The 14,909-nt window shown below is 48.7% G+C and overlaps 4 protein-coding genes across 4 annotated transcripts; 2 read left to right on the forward strand and 2 right to left on the reverse strand.

Moving 5' to 3' along the window:
* The first annotated feature begins 1,354 nt into the window (after window positions 1–1,354).
* Window positions 1,355–3,712, forward strand: EDB82DRAFT_442826 (Calreticulin family-domain-containing protein). Its single transcript, XM_025735165.2, has 3 exons — window positions 1,355–1,755; window positions 1,853–2,135; window positions 2,192–3,712. Exons 1-3 carry the CDS (start codon window positions 1,639–1,641, stop codon window positions 3,478–3,480), a joined length of 1,689 nt encoding a protein of 562 aa, XP_025587869.1. The 5' UTR covers window positions 1,355–1,638; the 3' UTR covers window positions 3,481–3,712.
* Window positions 3,713–4,470: 758 nt separating this feature from the next.
* EDB82DRAFT_107607 (Aldehyde/histidinol dehydrogenase) lies at window positions 4,471–6,594 on the forward strand. Its single transcript, XM_025735154.2, has 2 exons — window positions 4,471–5,208; window positions 5,261–6,594. The coding sequence occupies exons 1-2, from the start codon at window positions 4,560–4,562 to the stop codon at window positions 6,313–6,315; spliced, it is 1,704 nt and encodes a 567-aa protein (XP_025587868.1). The 5' UTR covers window positions 4,471–4,559; the 3' UTR covers window positions 6,316–6,594.
* Window positions 6,595–7,771: 1,177 nt separating this feature from the next.
* On the reverse strand, window positions 7,772–10,603 carry EDB82DRAFT_107615 (FAD binding domain-containing protein). The gene is made up of 4 exons (XM_025735131.2): window positions 10,053–10,603; window positions 9,614–9,993; window positions 8,524–9,564; window positions 7,772–8,467 (listed from the first exon to the last, which is right to left on the reverse strand). The coding sequence occupies exons 1-4, from the start codon at window positions 10,313–10,315 to the stop codon at window positions 8,169–8,171; spliced, it is 1,983 nt and encodes a 660-aa protein (XP_025587866.1). The 5' UTR covers window positions 10,316–10,603; the 3' UTR covers window positions 7,772–8,168.
* Window positions 10,604–13,020: 2,417 nt separating this feature from the next.
* On the reverse strand, window positions 13,021–14,865 carry EDB82DRAFT_107655 (uncharacterized protein). Its single transcript, XM_025735120.2, has 2 exons — window positions 14,186–14,865; window positions 13,021–14,134 (listed from the first exon to the last, which is right to left on the reverse strand). Exons 1-2 carry the CDS (start codon window positions 14,577–14,579, stop codon window positions 13,386–13,388), a joined length of 1,143 nt encoding a protein of 380 aa, XP_025587865.1. The 5' UTR covers window positions 14,580–14,865; the 3' UTR covers window positions 13,021–13,385.
* Between the last annotated feature and the right edge of the window lie 44 nt (window positions 14,866–14,909).

Here is a 14,909-nt window from a genome sequence, read left to right on the forward strand (position 1 = left end):
TGATTGGAGTTTGGATTTCAAGATGTGACACGTTGGACAGCATGATAAGGCCTACGGGTCTGATCAATTTCATGGACAAATTTTGTTTTTTTGGGTAATCATTTCGCGTTCACATATGGCTCGGCATATGAGCATGAATACAATACCTCTTTTTTGCGCCTCAATTCATTCCAATTTCTCGTGATCTCACAGTGATTCAACTTACAAGTTGCGGCGCGACCACTGAGGTCGTGTCTGATGTGGGTCTTCTGTTTGTGATTGGCTCATGATTCCCAATCGGGTGCTTCAAACGTTAGTTTGTAAACAAGCGAAATGAGGGTCTTAGGATGCATGTTCAAAGCGCAAAACCCAATTGAATTCAAATGTTAAAGAATCATCGAGAAGAGCGAGTTACTGAGGTGAATTTGTGCTTTCAACTGTCAATACCTCCCTCAGAACAAATGAATTGAATTATTATTCACACTCAATGCCCAATATTCTAAACATGTTCGTTGTAACAGAGTTTTAATTCCTTGACGCCACAATGTTCCTTGGTAATTATCGCGCCTGTCACATGAACTGGCTCCTGAACTTAAACGTTGGTGACCCAGCAACTCGTTTATCAGGCTTAGGGTAGCTGTCATACAACAAACAAACTTGTACAATTGATGTTATTGATGAATCATGTATAGAAGAGCACAATTGATTTAAACACAGATAAACTGGTCGAACCGATTTTATCAGGTTGTGTGAACATGCATTGCCGAATCAGAAACCAGAGTAAGACTATCTACAGTTCCATGAAGACAATTCACAGACTGCCAGAAAGCAAGGTACTGGAAGCACGAGAGACAAAATTATTGAATTAGCTTATACAATCTCAAGGTAGACTCCTGTGACGCTTATTACTACACCTTGTAGCTTAGTGGTTAATTGTTCTGTTAACCTTCATCCCAGACATTGCCCTTATCATCTCCACCTATGGTGAAGGTATCAGAAGAGTTGGCCGCTTCCCCAATTACCATTAGCAGAGCAAACAATAAGTCTATTGCTAAGAGGCCGGTACGCTTACTGTTCTGTGCACCGTTACAATTGCTACTCTTTATATGATAGACAATTTTAATAAACCACCATGATCCCAGGCTCACGATAATCTCAGTAATTCATCCGCCAATAGTCCTACACGCCTTCCTGTTCTCGAGCCTTCTATGGGACTGGCAGTTGGGAATGCCAAACCGAGGCCTTCCACCAAATTCCCCGCCTCCAGTACCTGACAGTGGCAGCCGCACCTTCCTGCCTTAGTGGCTCCGGGCCACCTTCCCACCTTTCCCCCGCCTTGCGCTGCGCCTGTCGGTTCATGATCCCTGAAATTTGTGTCGGTAGCGGCTCTGAGCTTCTACGTGTCCTCAACACTAAGCAGAAGCTCTCCACTATTTGTTAAGACGCCACCTCTCGCTTCTTTATTTCATCCATTCCACTTCACTCTTGGAACTCTTTAATCTCCTCGAGCGCCGGGAATTCACTCATAAATTGAACCTATTATCAGCATTTGCACGTCTTAGGATCGTGTTTTTGTTTTTTTCTTCCCCTCCATCCCCGCAGCTTCCTCAGTGACGTCTGAAACTCATTTGCCTGAGCTATCTTGTCACTTCAACCACCATGAAGTTCAACGCTGTCGCAGCCGCCGTGTCGGCTGCTGTCCTTACGGGCAACGTTCATGCTGAGGACGTTAAGGAGGCTTCTCCCGCCGTCCCCGAAAAGCTTCCCACCTTTACTGTAAGTCTATTTTTACGGCGAATTGGAGCTTCATTATCTTCATCGAGCTCATGAGCTCGGCCGGTGGTCGATTGTTAGCTAACACATTCCTGCACAGCCTACAAACATCAAGGCTGACTTCCTTGAACAATTCACCGACGATTGGGACCAGCGATGGCAACCCTCTCACGCAAAGAAGGACACGACCGGCTCTGAGGAGGAGTGGGCATACGTTGGCGAGTGGGCAGTTGAGGAGCCCGTCAAGTACAAGGGAATTGATGGCGACAAGGGTCTTGTTGTCAAGAACCCCGCCGCTCACCACGCCATCTCCGCCAAGTTCCCCAAGAAGATTGACAACAAGGGCAAGACTCTTGTTGTTCAGTACGAGGTCAAGCTCCAGAGTAAGCTTAACCTTCAGCCTGCTGAGTGATTGCACATGCTGACATCCTGTTCACAGATGGCCTCGAGTGTGGTGGTGCTTACATGAAGCTCCTTCGCGACAACAAGGCTCTTCACCAGGAAGAGTTCGCCAACACAACCCCCTACGTGATCATGTTCGGTCCCGACAAGTGTGGCCACACCAACAAGGTTCACTTTATCTTCAACCACAAGAACCCCAAGACAGGCGAGTACGAGGAGAAGCACCTGAACTCTCCTCCTACTGCCAAGATCACCAAGACCACAGAGCTTTACACTCTGATCGTCCACCCCAACAACACCTACGCGATCAAGCAGAACAACGAGGAGGTCAAGACTGGCAGCCTCCTGGAGGATTTCTCCCCTGCCGTCAACCCCCCCGCCGAGGTTGACGACGCCGACGACAAGAAGCCTGAGGACTGGGTTGACCAAGCCCGTATCCCCGACCCTGAGGCCAAGAAGCCCGAGGACTGGGATGAGGAAGCCCCCTTCGAGATAGTTGACGAAGAGGCCACCAAGCCTGAGGACTGGCTCGAGGACGAGGCCGTTACCATTCCCGACCCCGAGGCTGAGAAGCCTGATGACTGGGATGACGAGGAGGATGGTGATTGGATTGCACCCACTGTTCCCAACCCCAAGTGTGCCGATGCCTCTGGCTGTGGCCCCTGGACTCAGCCCATGAAGCGCAACCCTGACTACAAGGGCAAGTGGACCGCGCCTTACGTCGAGAACCCTGCATACAAGGGCACCTGGGCTCCCCGCAAGATCAAGAACCCCAACTACTTTGAGGACAAGACCCCTGCCAACTTTGAGCCCATGGGAGCTATTGGCTTCGAGATCTGGACTATGCAGAACGACATCCTCTTCGACAACATCTACATCGGTCACTCCATTGAGGATGCCAACAAGCTCGCCGAGGAGACCTTTGGTGTCAAGCACCCTGTTGAGAAGGCCCTCGCTGAGGCCGATAGGCCCAAGCAGGAGGACAAGCCCCGATCTCCTAGCGACCTGAACTTCATGGAGGATCCTGTTCATTACATCACCGAGAAGATTGACCTCTTCAAGGCCATTGCTGCCCAGGACCCCATCCAGGCTATCAAGTTCGTTCCCGAGGTCGCCGGTGGCTTTGCCGCCATCCTCCTCGCTGCCGCTGGTCTGATTGCTGTCCTCTTCAACCTCGGCAAGTCGTCTCCCGCTGTTCAGCAGACTGCTGAGAAGGCTTCCACCAAGGCCAAGCAAGTCAAGGACAAGGCTGCTGAGGCCAGCGCCACTGGTGCTGAGAAGGTTAAGGGTGAGGTCAACAAGCGTACCACCCGCAGCCAGTCGTAAGGGGAAGACAGAAAAGATCTAATCGGACTGGGATTGTATTAAAGGAATCATACACTTCAAATCGTTCAGAGGAAATCAAGGAGTATGAGAAGTAAGAAGCAAGTTGCGGAGGAAATATTCACAATTGTTATGAAATGAAATTTTGTTCTTTTGGCGCATCAGATCAGCGATACAGTGATATCAACCAATTGATAGCTTTTTTACCCAGGCCACGTCTCAATTTTTTCCCCTGTGATTTGTTACGATTGAGAAAGTAGTCAAGTGCAAGCGTAGTACTTTTTCATTTCATGTGATTGATTATATGGTCAGTTAGTAGGTAGAGTCGATTCTTATCCGCTAGCAACAATAAGATTGATGTCCGAAACCGGCGTGTACTCAATCATGGACAGTGTCTAGATAGCATCTGAACCATCTGCTATTCTCGGTATGATATCAAGATAAGAAACAATGTGTTCTGTTAACATGTATGCTTATTTGTGATATCCGGAAGGTCTTCCCGGTGTCTGATATAAGACGACAGGTGGCTATCTAGGAAGAGATATATATTTTTCCGGATTAGGCAGGCGAATGGAGACGGAGAATAGCAAGACGTCTACTTAGTCTCATGAATAGTTACTGTCCTATTTTGACCAGTGAGAGAATCGGATTTGGAGAAGAACCCCGAAAGATGAGAACCATGGGATCCATCGGCACAGCCGGTAACCAGCGGGCAAGACGGAGCTCGTTCGGCAATTACCCCACACTTTCCAGAAATGTCAACCGATTCTGGAGGGTAGTTGCTGGCTTATCATGAGTAGCTCATTTCGCCCCGCACAGTGACGAGCCAGAGACGTCTTTGGTGGTGACTTCCAACCATGAACGGACATGAGCCCCCTTCCAATTGCCTCCGCACCGGTACCATAGCCGGTGTAGGACGGTCAATCTCTCAGTATAAAAGTCTACGAGTCCCATGACCTTTTTACATCTTGACTTGATTGTTGCTTGCTTCATTGGAAGTTGTAGAGGACAATTGCGCTTCCCTTCTCCTCCTCGTTAGCAACTTATACATACCAACCACATCTTTCTTTACCGCCGCCATTATGCGTCGCGCAATCTCTCGCGGCCTGGGAGCCTCAAGCCGCTCTACTCCCGCTCTCTCTCGATCCTCCATTCTTACATCCTCCAGTGGTCCGTCCCACGTCGCTGCCAGGCGCATTCATGCCACAAGCAAGCAGCTTCAGCCTGTGACGGCTGCTCTGGCTTCCACCGCCAACAGCTACCCTACCACACACGCAAAGGTCGAGGTTGTCGATACCCCCTACTTCATCGACAACAAGTTCGTTGCCTCCAAGGCCGATAAATACATTGACTTGCACGACCCTGCTACCAACGAGCTCGTCACTCGTGTCCCTCAGATGACCGATGCTGAGATGAAGGCTGCCGTCGAGAGCGCCGAGAAGGCTTTCAAGTCATGGAAGAACACCAGTGTCATCTCTCGACAGCAAATCATGTTCCGATTCGTTCAGCTCATCCGTGAGAACTGGGACCGTCTCGCTGCCAGCATTACTCTCGAGCAGGGCAAGACTTTTGCTGATGCCAAGGGTGACGTCCTCCGAGGTCTTCAGGTCGCCGAAGCTGCCGTTGCCGCCCCTGAGCTCCTCAAGGGCGAAGTTCTCGAGGTCGCTAAGGATATGGAGACCCGAACCTACCGCGAGCCCCTGGGTGTTACTGCTGCTATCTGCCCATTTAGTGAGTACCTGGTCTTTTACCACGCCGTTGTTCAAGCTAACTAGTAATCTAGACTTCCCTGCCATGATTCCCCTCTGGTGCATTCCCATCGCCACCATCACTGGTAACACGCTTATCCTCAAGCCCTCCGAGCGTGATCCTGGCGCTGCCATGATTATTGCCGAGCTTGTCGAGAAGGCTGGTTTCCCTGCCGGTGTTGTCAACATCATCCATGGTGCTCACCGCACTGTCGATTTCATCCTTGATGAGCCCGCTATCAAAGCCATCAGCTTCGTTGGTGGTAACAAGGCCGGCGAGTACATCTTCAGCCGTGGATCCGCCAACGGCAAGCGTGTTCAGGCCAACTTGGGTGCCAAGAATCACGCTGTCGTCTCACCCGACGCCAACAAGAACCAGTTCATCAACTCCATCGTTGGTGCCGCTTTCGGTGCTGCCGGTCAGCGCTGCATGGCCCTGAGCACCCTCGTCATGGTCGGCGAGACCAAGGAGTGGCTCCACGACGTTGCTGAGCAAGCCAAGAACCTCAAAGTCAACGGCGGTTTCGAGGAGGGAGCTGATCTCGGCCCTGTCATCACCCCTCAGAGTAAGGAGCGTATTGAGAAGCTTATTGATTCCGCTGAGAAGGAGGGCGCTACTATTCTTCTCGACGGCCGTGGCTACAAGCCCAGCAAGTACCCCAACGGCAACTGGGTTGGACCTACCATTATCACCAATGTTACCCCTGACATGACCTGCTACAAGGAGGAAGTCTTTGGCCCCGTCCTTGTTTGCCTCAACGCCGAGTCCATTGAGGATGCTATCGACCTTGTCAACAAGAACGAGTATGGTAACGGTACTGCCATCTTCACCAGATCTGGCGCTACTGCTGAGATCTTCCGCAAGAACATTGAGGCCGGCCAGGTCGGTATCAATGTTCCTATCCCTGTCCCCTTGCCCATGTTCTCTTTCACCGGCAACAAGAAGTCCATTGCTGGCGGTGGTGCCAACACCTTCTACGGAAAGCCCGGTATCAACTTCTACACTCAACTCAAGACTGTCACAGCTCTGTGGCAGAGCGCTGATGCCGTCGCTAAGAAGGCTGATGTCTCTATGCCCACCCATCAATGATCAAAACACGACTTGGATAAGCGAATTTTTTATTTTTGGAAGCAAGCAAAAGGAGGAGGCAGAAAATGAACGGTTGATGTGGAATGAATATCATAATAACTAGCAAACAACAGGGGCATAAACACCCGTTGGATGAAATTTCAAAAACATTCAAAACTTCAGAAAATGCCCCATCTTCTTGTGTGATCTCATGTTCTGGTGTTTCTTAACTAAGTCTTGTTGTCTCTTTCTTTCATTATTCAAGCTTGTGCCCTCTCTATATCATGGTCACTGTGGTCTAGGTTACGCATCCCTTTGGTACTTCAGGTGTCACTATGTACGGTCACTAGGTATTTAAAGAACGGGGATGAATTTGTTAGTATATGGTTCGTCACCTAAGCAGCAAACTTGGGTGAATATTACATGGATGAATAATGTTACCAAGTTAATGGAATTGATGGGAATCGAAATCATCATGCCATTCGCATTTTCTTAGGACTTTATATAAAGATGTTCATGTTGGTTCTGGTTCTACAAATTCATCAGACACGCTGACATATACAACATAACTCTACAAAATGGGACACAACACTTCCCGTCCTTTTCCCAACTTCTCAAAACGGAAACCAAAAACAAATGCTGAACAGCACATTTCTACCAAGAATCAACACAGTGGCCGAGCACGTATCGTTGGGGTCTCGCAGATACCTCACCCCCGACTCTGGCACCTTGAACCTCGAAGTTTGAGAATTGGGAATCCCCCCTTGCGATCACCTGCACACTATCGCTGCTCTCGACGACAACATGGTTCATCTTAGAGTAAAGGAAACTGCCAAGAAACAATCATGGTCAATATAAATGCGACAGCTATGGATCTCATTGATCTCAAGCCAAAGGAAGTGACCAAACCCAATCTGCCCCGAGCTGTCACTTACAGCATCTCTATAATGGAAAGCGAGATGGATCTGGATAATTATTGTTAGGGTACAGAAGAAACATGTAAAAGGAAGCAATGGGATGAGGATGGGGGTCAAGTATGAGGTAACTCTGGCATGGGGAGTTTTTTTCTCGAGAGGGTGTCTCGTACCATGCTGGCTTGTCAATGAGATGTATGAACTTACGGCTGTCGACACCCGTAGCTATTATACGTCTAGTTAGACAATCGCTATCGTATAGCAATACTATTCTATGGAAGATGGGACCATATTAAACAAGTGGAAGGATATGAGATAAACTACCCTAGTACGGCGTAAGGCTGTTGGCTTATTGCCATGTTGGCTGGCAGCTGCTGCCATTAGTACAGAGCGCATGTTAGTGGAAAGACATCAGGTCAATTTCAGCACCATATTAACCATACACTCAGTTGAAGTCTAAGTAGTAAGTTGGTAGGACCAGTGAATTCAAGAGAATCGTGATATCAGCAGTTAATGGTAGAGCATGAAACACAAATGTCATGAAATATAATAGATTGTACGATAGCAGTAGCTACTGGCTATCTCCCATACCAACAGTAGGGAAAATGCCATTTATCTGGCAGTAGATTTTGGTGTCTGTCTCTGTTCTATCATCCTCATAACTGCTCGTCTCTTTATCCACAACCCCCCCCCTTTCCCTTCTCTTTCTTGGAGCGCTGATTCGTTAATTCACTCCGTCTACCAAAGATGCTATTTTGGTTCTCTGATGAAGCTGTGCAATGCTAGGTATAGCAAAGCAATGGCATAAATTGGGCAACAATCAAGAAGATCCCATACTCCCAGATATACAAGTTTGGAAATACAAGCATCGATGAGATCTTTTGTCCACTGGTGGCTATGATGCTTCCTATCGGGGATCGCATAGCTGAGAATGGTCATGTCTAAAACTCATTATCACCCCTAAGCCTGCTGCGTTGGGATCTGCATGAATCCGTCGTAATATTCATCGAGCCAACGAGCCGCTTGAACACCAGATTCATCGACACTTGAATCCCATCGGCCTACCGAGCCAACGTAACCGTCAGGTCGGACATTGACAATGGCGACTTCGCCAGGTCCAAGGCTTCCAAGCCACTTGTTGGTGCAGAGCGAGCCACGAGTATCTTGGTCGGGAATGTCATCCAGGTAGAAAGTCCATCGGCTGTCTTGTAGGAGAGGAGGAAGATCTGAGATTTCAATTTCTGTCTTGGGCATGGTTGCTGAATTGTTGTTAGCACAGGGATCTAGGTGAAAAGAGACCGCAGTTAAAACTTACTAATGAGACCGAAAGTGAAGAGATGGCTGACAACAGTGTATCGCTCTGGTCGGGAGTAGACATCCTCAGGAGCTGATGCTCGAGGTTGCGCGGCATATGAAGCGCTGGCCGCAGCGGATAGCCTGCTAATGAATGAATCTTTGCCAGCGATGGCATGACAGAAAGTCTGAAGGAAAGGTGCCGATTGCTGAACATCCCACATGAGAAGGTAGATGCGGAACTGGCCAAGCATAGGAATATCAAGCTGGATATCCACAGGGTTGGAGTCAATGTATCGAGTGACCTTGGCAGGGGGCAATAGGCAACCTGGTTTGGCGTCTCCCATCACGAATTGGTTATCACCAACTCCTGGTCGGTTGATAGCGTTCTCGCCATATTCAGCACCAATACCAGAAATGAAGCGCACATTGGTTCTGAAGTTTTCGGCCAAAGCAATGGCATCTCCGCCCGCAATTTGGTTCGCATGCTCATAATCAAAGTTAACCAAATCGAGGGCAATTTTGCGACGCTCCTCTTCATAACTCTCAAGCAGATTGGGCTTAGCCAAGCCTCTGACTGCCAGGTTCAACTTCCACGACAAGTTCCACGAGTCGTGCATTGAGGTGTTCATACCCTGTGCTGATTTAGGAGAGTGCGTGTGACTGGCATCGCCGGCCAGGAACGCTCTCAGATGGCCATCGGTGAAGCGGCTAGCAACTCTTTGTCCAACTTGATAACGACCAAACCACTCAACGTACTTCCAGTCCAAGTGAAATGGCGCCATGATCTTCTTTGCGCGCTTCATCATGAATTCCTGCCCAAGATCTCGACGGTCAAACTTGGCACCAGCCTTGAGCTCAATATAGAATCGAGTCATATTCCTTTCTCTGGGGATGATTAGAATTGAGCCATGCTCTTGTGAATATACCAATGTCTTGGACCAGATATCGGGGAAATTGGTAATCAGTTCACCATCAAGAACACCCCAGATAGCGGCTTGGGACATGCCAACGGCCTTGACATCAGGGATGCTCTTGCGAACCTTGGAGTGAGCACCGTCACCTAACAATCATCAGTCCCTGTAGGAAATTTCGCAAAAGTAACCACTTACATCCGATCAAGTATTGCGTCAGAACAGAGCGCTTATCCTGATTGACATTGGCACGACAATTGATTTGAAGGGGGCCGGTCTTGTTGTCTGGGACGCTGTACGACTCGAAAGCCATGTTTCTACGGACCTCCTTGCCTCGCTTCTTCATATCCTCAAGGAAGAGACCTTCCACCATACCCTGATGAACGAGAAGAATGTACGGATCCAACACATCAATGATGGGTGGGTAATGGACTTCGCGACCAAGTCGGCGCAGAGGCTGGCCGGCATCGCTGCGCCAGAAAGCAATATCAAAAACGCGGACACCTTGCTTTAATAGAGTATCTGAAAGTCGCATTTGTCTGAAGGTCTCAATCGTCTTTGGTTGTAGGCCGTCGGCTCTGTATTCAAGGTCAATTAAACTGTCCTGCTAGTAAGTTTCCAGGCTATATGGCCTTACCTTCCTACAGGAGTCTGGTCGGCCCGGTCGTCAATCACCTCGACATTGATTCCATATCTGGTCAGGTTTGTGGCCAGCATCAGACCAGCAGGTCCTGCACCAACCACGCAAACCTGACATTCCAATGGAGGCTCTGGAAGACTTCGGAGGAGAGCAAGAGGGTCTTGAAAAGGAGGAGGAGAACCTTCCTGGCGCTCACGGAGCGCTGGAAACGGTATTTCCATATTATCCATATCGTCAGACTGTACAACGCTGGGAACCATGGTACAATTGAAATTGATGTCAAGATCGCGAGATCACGGACGACCTCTGCCGGATCAAACAAGAAACAGAGTGTCGTCCTGAAGCAGTTGTGATAGGAAAAGCGGCGGAAGAGCTTGAGCTAGAAGTATATGTTGTCGCAAACGGATAGGTTGGCGGCAACAGGGAAGGTTGAGCGAAGCGAAACAGTGCCTAGTAAGGTGTAATCGTCTGGAATGGTCCACTCCGTTACTAGGTATTGTGCGTATCAGATTCGGGGAAGTAGGCTTGTCGAAATAAGATCTTCGCAATCGAACAAGTCGCAGATATTCGCAGGTTTCGAGGAGGGCTCGCGTAATATTAATGGATATATGTATGATTGGAATTGATTGTATGGCGAATTCGCGGGGCAGATCGGCCGACTGAGCTTGAAACGGGCTGACAAGGGGTGTGCAGCTACAGTAGACTACGGAGAATGGCAATCAGGAATAACGAGACGGCGACGATGATGGCGAAGACGAGGACATGGACGAGAGGCGACAGAGCACGTAAAAGATGACACCGGAGTGAAGAGAAGACAAGGAGGGAGAAGGGGGAGGCTAAGTAAAGTATGAAGCTATTCCGAACCTTAAGAGGTCAGAAAGATATAAGATGGGAAACACAACACCAATGTAACGGGCAGTTACCGGAATTCGGGGGCTGATGGGAATTGGCGACCAGGGGGTGCTACGAACAGGTAAGGTAGTAGTTTGTAAGTAAAAAAGAAGAGCAAATAAGAAAGAATGGACGGAAATGGACATGCAAGTGTCAAAGAGGGCTGGTGCAATCGCCCTTGGCTGGACCAGAAAAAAAATGGCATGACATGATTATCGCCAGAAGATCGGAGTCCAGCGACGCCAGACCTGACGAGGCGACAAGAAATGGGCTGATGTCGCGGGAGATTTTGCTGTCGGGCTGGCACATGGCTCCACTCAGTCGACACGATTGACACCTCCAACTGGGTCTAGCTTTCCCAGGGTAGCAGGGGCCCCTTCCCAAACTACAGCCCTTTCCTTAGGTTCTTGAACCTTTCCTTCCTCGCTAGCTGGCCAAGCTCTTTCACTCTTTTCTACTAGGGTCCTTCCTGCCGGAGCTTGGAAGGGTCCACACCTTGTCTCTGATGAGTCCCCACTCAATTATCTAATACATGATTGGATGATAATTGAAGAATTGTCATTATCATTATCATGGTCCTGTTTTCAACAACCCCAGGACCCCTGATAAAACACGGAGGTTATAATAAAAAAAATAGATGAAACAATATGGGATTTGACCATTTGTCATTTTTAAACTTAACTTTAGAATATGAGGGTCGAGCCAAAAGTACGGTACTGAAAGATCTGCCTCTTGGGATGGTCTAGCTTAGAACTGACCAGGCCTAGACTATGTTAGACCAATCTTCAACACCACATTATACAATGATTCCAGAGCCAGGCCAGAAAAAGACGTTGAACCCGTGCCACACGCTCGCGCAAAGAATCCACTTCCTGCGGCTGCTAGTCTCTGACGGAAAACGTGGTGCGGACATATTATGTCTTCGCTCGTCTCTTCGCTTGTGTCTACAGCTCTGATAGCCAATCCTGTCAAGGATCAGTACTCTTTATGTATACTCTCCATCCTGTCAGCTGCAGTCAGGACGAACGAGGGAGCATCAGGGTCTAATATGGCATGTTGTTAGGTTCCTTTGCCTTGGACATCTCAGGGTTCCCTCTCTGCAGGCTCAATTTGTAGCCCTGAACCAGGACATGGAAGCACAATTCATCTCCACCGAGTCCGTTCTCGGCCGGTGATTATCAAGCACTGGATTGTCCATTTACTATCTGAGTTTTGTGAGAATATCGTCACCAATTCGTTTCAACACCTGCAGACTTTGCCAATTCAGGGGGCAAGAGAACCACGCCGTAGCTTCAGTTTACGTATATGAGCCGTCTTATAGACTCAAGTTGAAACTGTCAATGAGTGCTTCACAAATCCCAAGTCATACGCTCAGAAATTGTGCTATTCTCTTTATCTGATAACGGAGTGTCTCAACAGAGTCTACTGTCGTTGCACATCTCCCGCCCATACCGCCTTGTTACTCCATTATAATACCACCTATTGTCGACTCTTCATTTCTTTTGATCCTTCAGCCATCCGCTCAACGGTATCAGGGATGGACCCTAGTCCCACTCTACAGTTGCCCTTGTCCCGAATACTGATGGACTACAATCCCTGGAGCTAACAACGGGAAGGGCGGGCATGTAAACGATGATCATCTCATGATATATGTACTTTAGTCTGTTTGGCAGACCGGCCCCCCTGTTCCTACCGTACAGTACTTGCATACCTTACGTCGCATTCTCTTGAATGCGTTCTCATGTCATCCAAACAAACGCCGTCATGGCACACATCTTCCGTTGCATACTAAGCGACGTCGTCTTGTCTGTAGGCGCCTTACCGTCAGCTCTACCATTGACACTTTCCCTATAGGGTCATGTTCGAATCCTTCAGATACGCTTTGACTAATCTATCGAATCATTTTATATGCATCATACCTGATACCGTCTCAGTTGGGATTATGTTATATGAACCTCGACATAGTGACACACCTGCGTGCTCACAATATCAGGTAGTTGGGGCTACTTAATGTAGTATCATACTGTTATTGAGTGAAAGCCACCAACAGGATGGAATCCTAGGTGGACATAACACATCGGCTGGCCCGGATTTTGGTATTTCGGGCCGGGAGTTCTGCACATACCCTTTGGTTCTTTTTCTTTCTTTGTCTGGAACATCGGTCAGGCATTTGTCAGTTTAAAGTCATCATATTTCATCTATTAATACACACAGAGCACTATGATGCAAAGATACTTTCATGCCTTTAGTCATACTTGGGTTGTTAGAACCAAAATATAACTATGTACTATGTGGTGATTTTCAGCTGCCTATCGACAAATCGGACATGGCCGACACTTCTACACTTATTGCACGGGGGTTTAGGCATATTTCATAGACAATAAACAAATGTCGAGTTACTCTTCTCCACGGGGAACGAGAAAGCTAGCTGGCCCAGCTTTAACTGCCAGAAACCAGAACTGTGCTCTCGCCTGCATTATCAGCAGCACCCTTCTCATGGCCATCTTTTTCAAAAGAAGCATCCACATCCTCGATAACCTGGCGACCACTGAAGTTTTTCATGTACGACTGCGCCTTGGCTCTCACAGGGATTGCATACCAATCTGGCTGCATCCGCAAAGCAGCTAGTATGCTTCCAGTGCCCGGAATGATGACAGTACCACTGCGCCCAGTGAGAACCTGCTTAACTACAGCATCAGCCACTGTCTCAGGCGCCAGAGGTGGCATCAGGAAATCAGTGTTCTGGTAGTAACCCTTGAAGAGAGCAGTGTTGGTAGGTCCCGGGTGTACGATGACAGTCCTGACTTTGGGCGCATTGTATCGCGTAGCCAACTCGGCAGTCAATCCCTCGTGGAAGGCCAAAGCAGCTGCTTTTGAGGCACCGTAGTCGACAAGGTTGGGGATCGTCAACCAGCTTGCATAAGAGGTCAGAGTGACGATCATGCCGTGGTTGTTCTCAACCATGTTGGGGAGAAATGTCTTTGCTGTCCAGAATGGCGCAAATGCGTTGACGTCGAAAGTGAAGCGGATGTCACTTGGCTGAGATTCCAGGATGGTCTTTCCTCTGGCTACTCCAGCGACATTGATAACAACGGTCGGGTGTCCAACTTCAGTTCTGATCTTTTCGGCAACAGCTTCCACGTTCTCGGGTGATCGAAGGTCGCATTGATAGTAGTGCACGTTGGCCGCTGATATAAAGTTAGCTATCTTGTCTCTTCAATTACCTGCACCTCACGCACAAGTAGTAAAAGACATGGGTTGAATATCAAGCACAACCACTTTAACACCCATCTCCGCGAACAAGTTGACGACTCGACCGCCAATGCCTCCTGCACCGCCTGTCACGAGCACAATCTCGCGCTCCCAGTCATATTCGTCGTCAGACCAGTTGTTTCTAGTCTTTTCGGATAACCAACTACTGGCCCATCGCACGAGCCCAAGGTACAAGAGCGTCTTGAGGTTCTGCGAGGCACTCGGGTGAAGAATCGAGAGATCTTGGCCCTTTTTGGTGAAACGGGCAAGGAGCACGAGAGGGAGGATCAAAGCTGGATTCAACGCCGTTTGCCGGATCAGCCGCACCACCACATCAGCGCAGAAGCCTTCGCGTGGAAGGAGTCCTTGGTGGATAGGCATGATACGACTCAAAATGAACAGAGGCTATCGCTGAATCGTAGGGTTATGAACCACGGAAACATGTGGTACGAGAAAGCATTCCAACCAGGCGAGTGGCGCCCTTTTCCCATTCATATGGGGGGACTGCATATTGTGATTACCATGATGGACACACAGACCGAGGCTCTTTTCCACGAAGAGTTACCAATTCGCGACTTGCTGCGATTACCTACAGGGGTACAAGGAAATCTGGGGTAATACGACATAGTCTATTCGTCAGAAACCCCGGAAAGGAGCCCAGCACGTCTGCTTGCGCCGAGTGAGGCGGTCTATCATAAGTAAACGAGAGTT

This window comes from Fusarium venenatum (genome assembly GCF_020744135.1).
Source record: "Fusarium venenatum strain MPI-CAGE-CH-0201 chromosome Unknown EDB82scaffold_1, whole genome shotgun sequence".
Taxonomy (NCBI): domain Eukaryota; kingdom Fungi; phylum Ascomycota; class Sordariomycetes; order Hypocreales; family Nectriaceae; genus Fusarium; species Fusarium venenatum.

Coding starts and splice junctions, on each gene's coding strand:
- EDB82DRAFT_442826 (XM_025735165.2), top strand. CDS start 1,639: ATGAAGTTCAACGCTGTCGCAGCCGCCGTGTCGGCTGCTGTCCTTACG. Junction 1,756..1,852: donor AAAAGCTTCCCACCTTTACT/GTAAGTCTATTT, acceptor ATTCCTGCACAG/CCTACAAACATCAAGGCTGA. Junction 2,136..2,191: donor GTACGAGGTCAAGCTCCAGA/GTAAGCTTAACC, acceptor TCCTGTTCACAG/ATGGCCTCGAGTGTGGTGGT.
- EDB82DRAFT_107607 (XM_025735154.2), top strand. CDS start 4,560: ATGCGTCGCGCAATCTCTCGCGGCCTGGGAGCCTCAAGCCGCTCTACT. Junction 5,209..5,260: donor TGCTGCTATCTGCCCATTTA/GTGAGTACCTGG, acceptor CTAGTAATCTAG/ACTTCCCTGCCATGATTCCC.
- EDB82DRAFT_107615 (XM_025735131.2), bottom strand. CDS start 10,315: ATGGTTCCCAGCGTTGTACAGTCTGACGATATGGATAATATGGAAATA. Junction 9,994..10,052: donor GACCAGACTCCTGTAGGAAG/GTAAGGCCATAT, acceptor CCTTGAATACAG/AGCCGACGGCCTACAACCAA. Junction 8,468..8,523: donor CTTCACTTTCGGTCTCATTA/GTAAGTTTTAAC, acceptor ACAACAATTCAG/CAACCATGCCCAAGACAGAA.
- EDB82DRAFT_107655 (XM_025735120.2), bottom strand. CDS start 14,579: ATGCCTATCCACCAAGGACTCCTTCCACGCGAAGGCTTCTGCGCTGAT. Junction 14,135..14,185: donor ACCCATGTCTTTTACTACTT/GTGCGTGAGGTG, acceptor ACTTTATATCAG/CGGCCAACGTGCACTACTAT.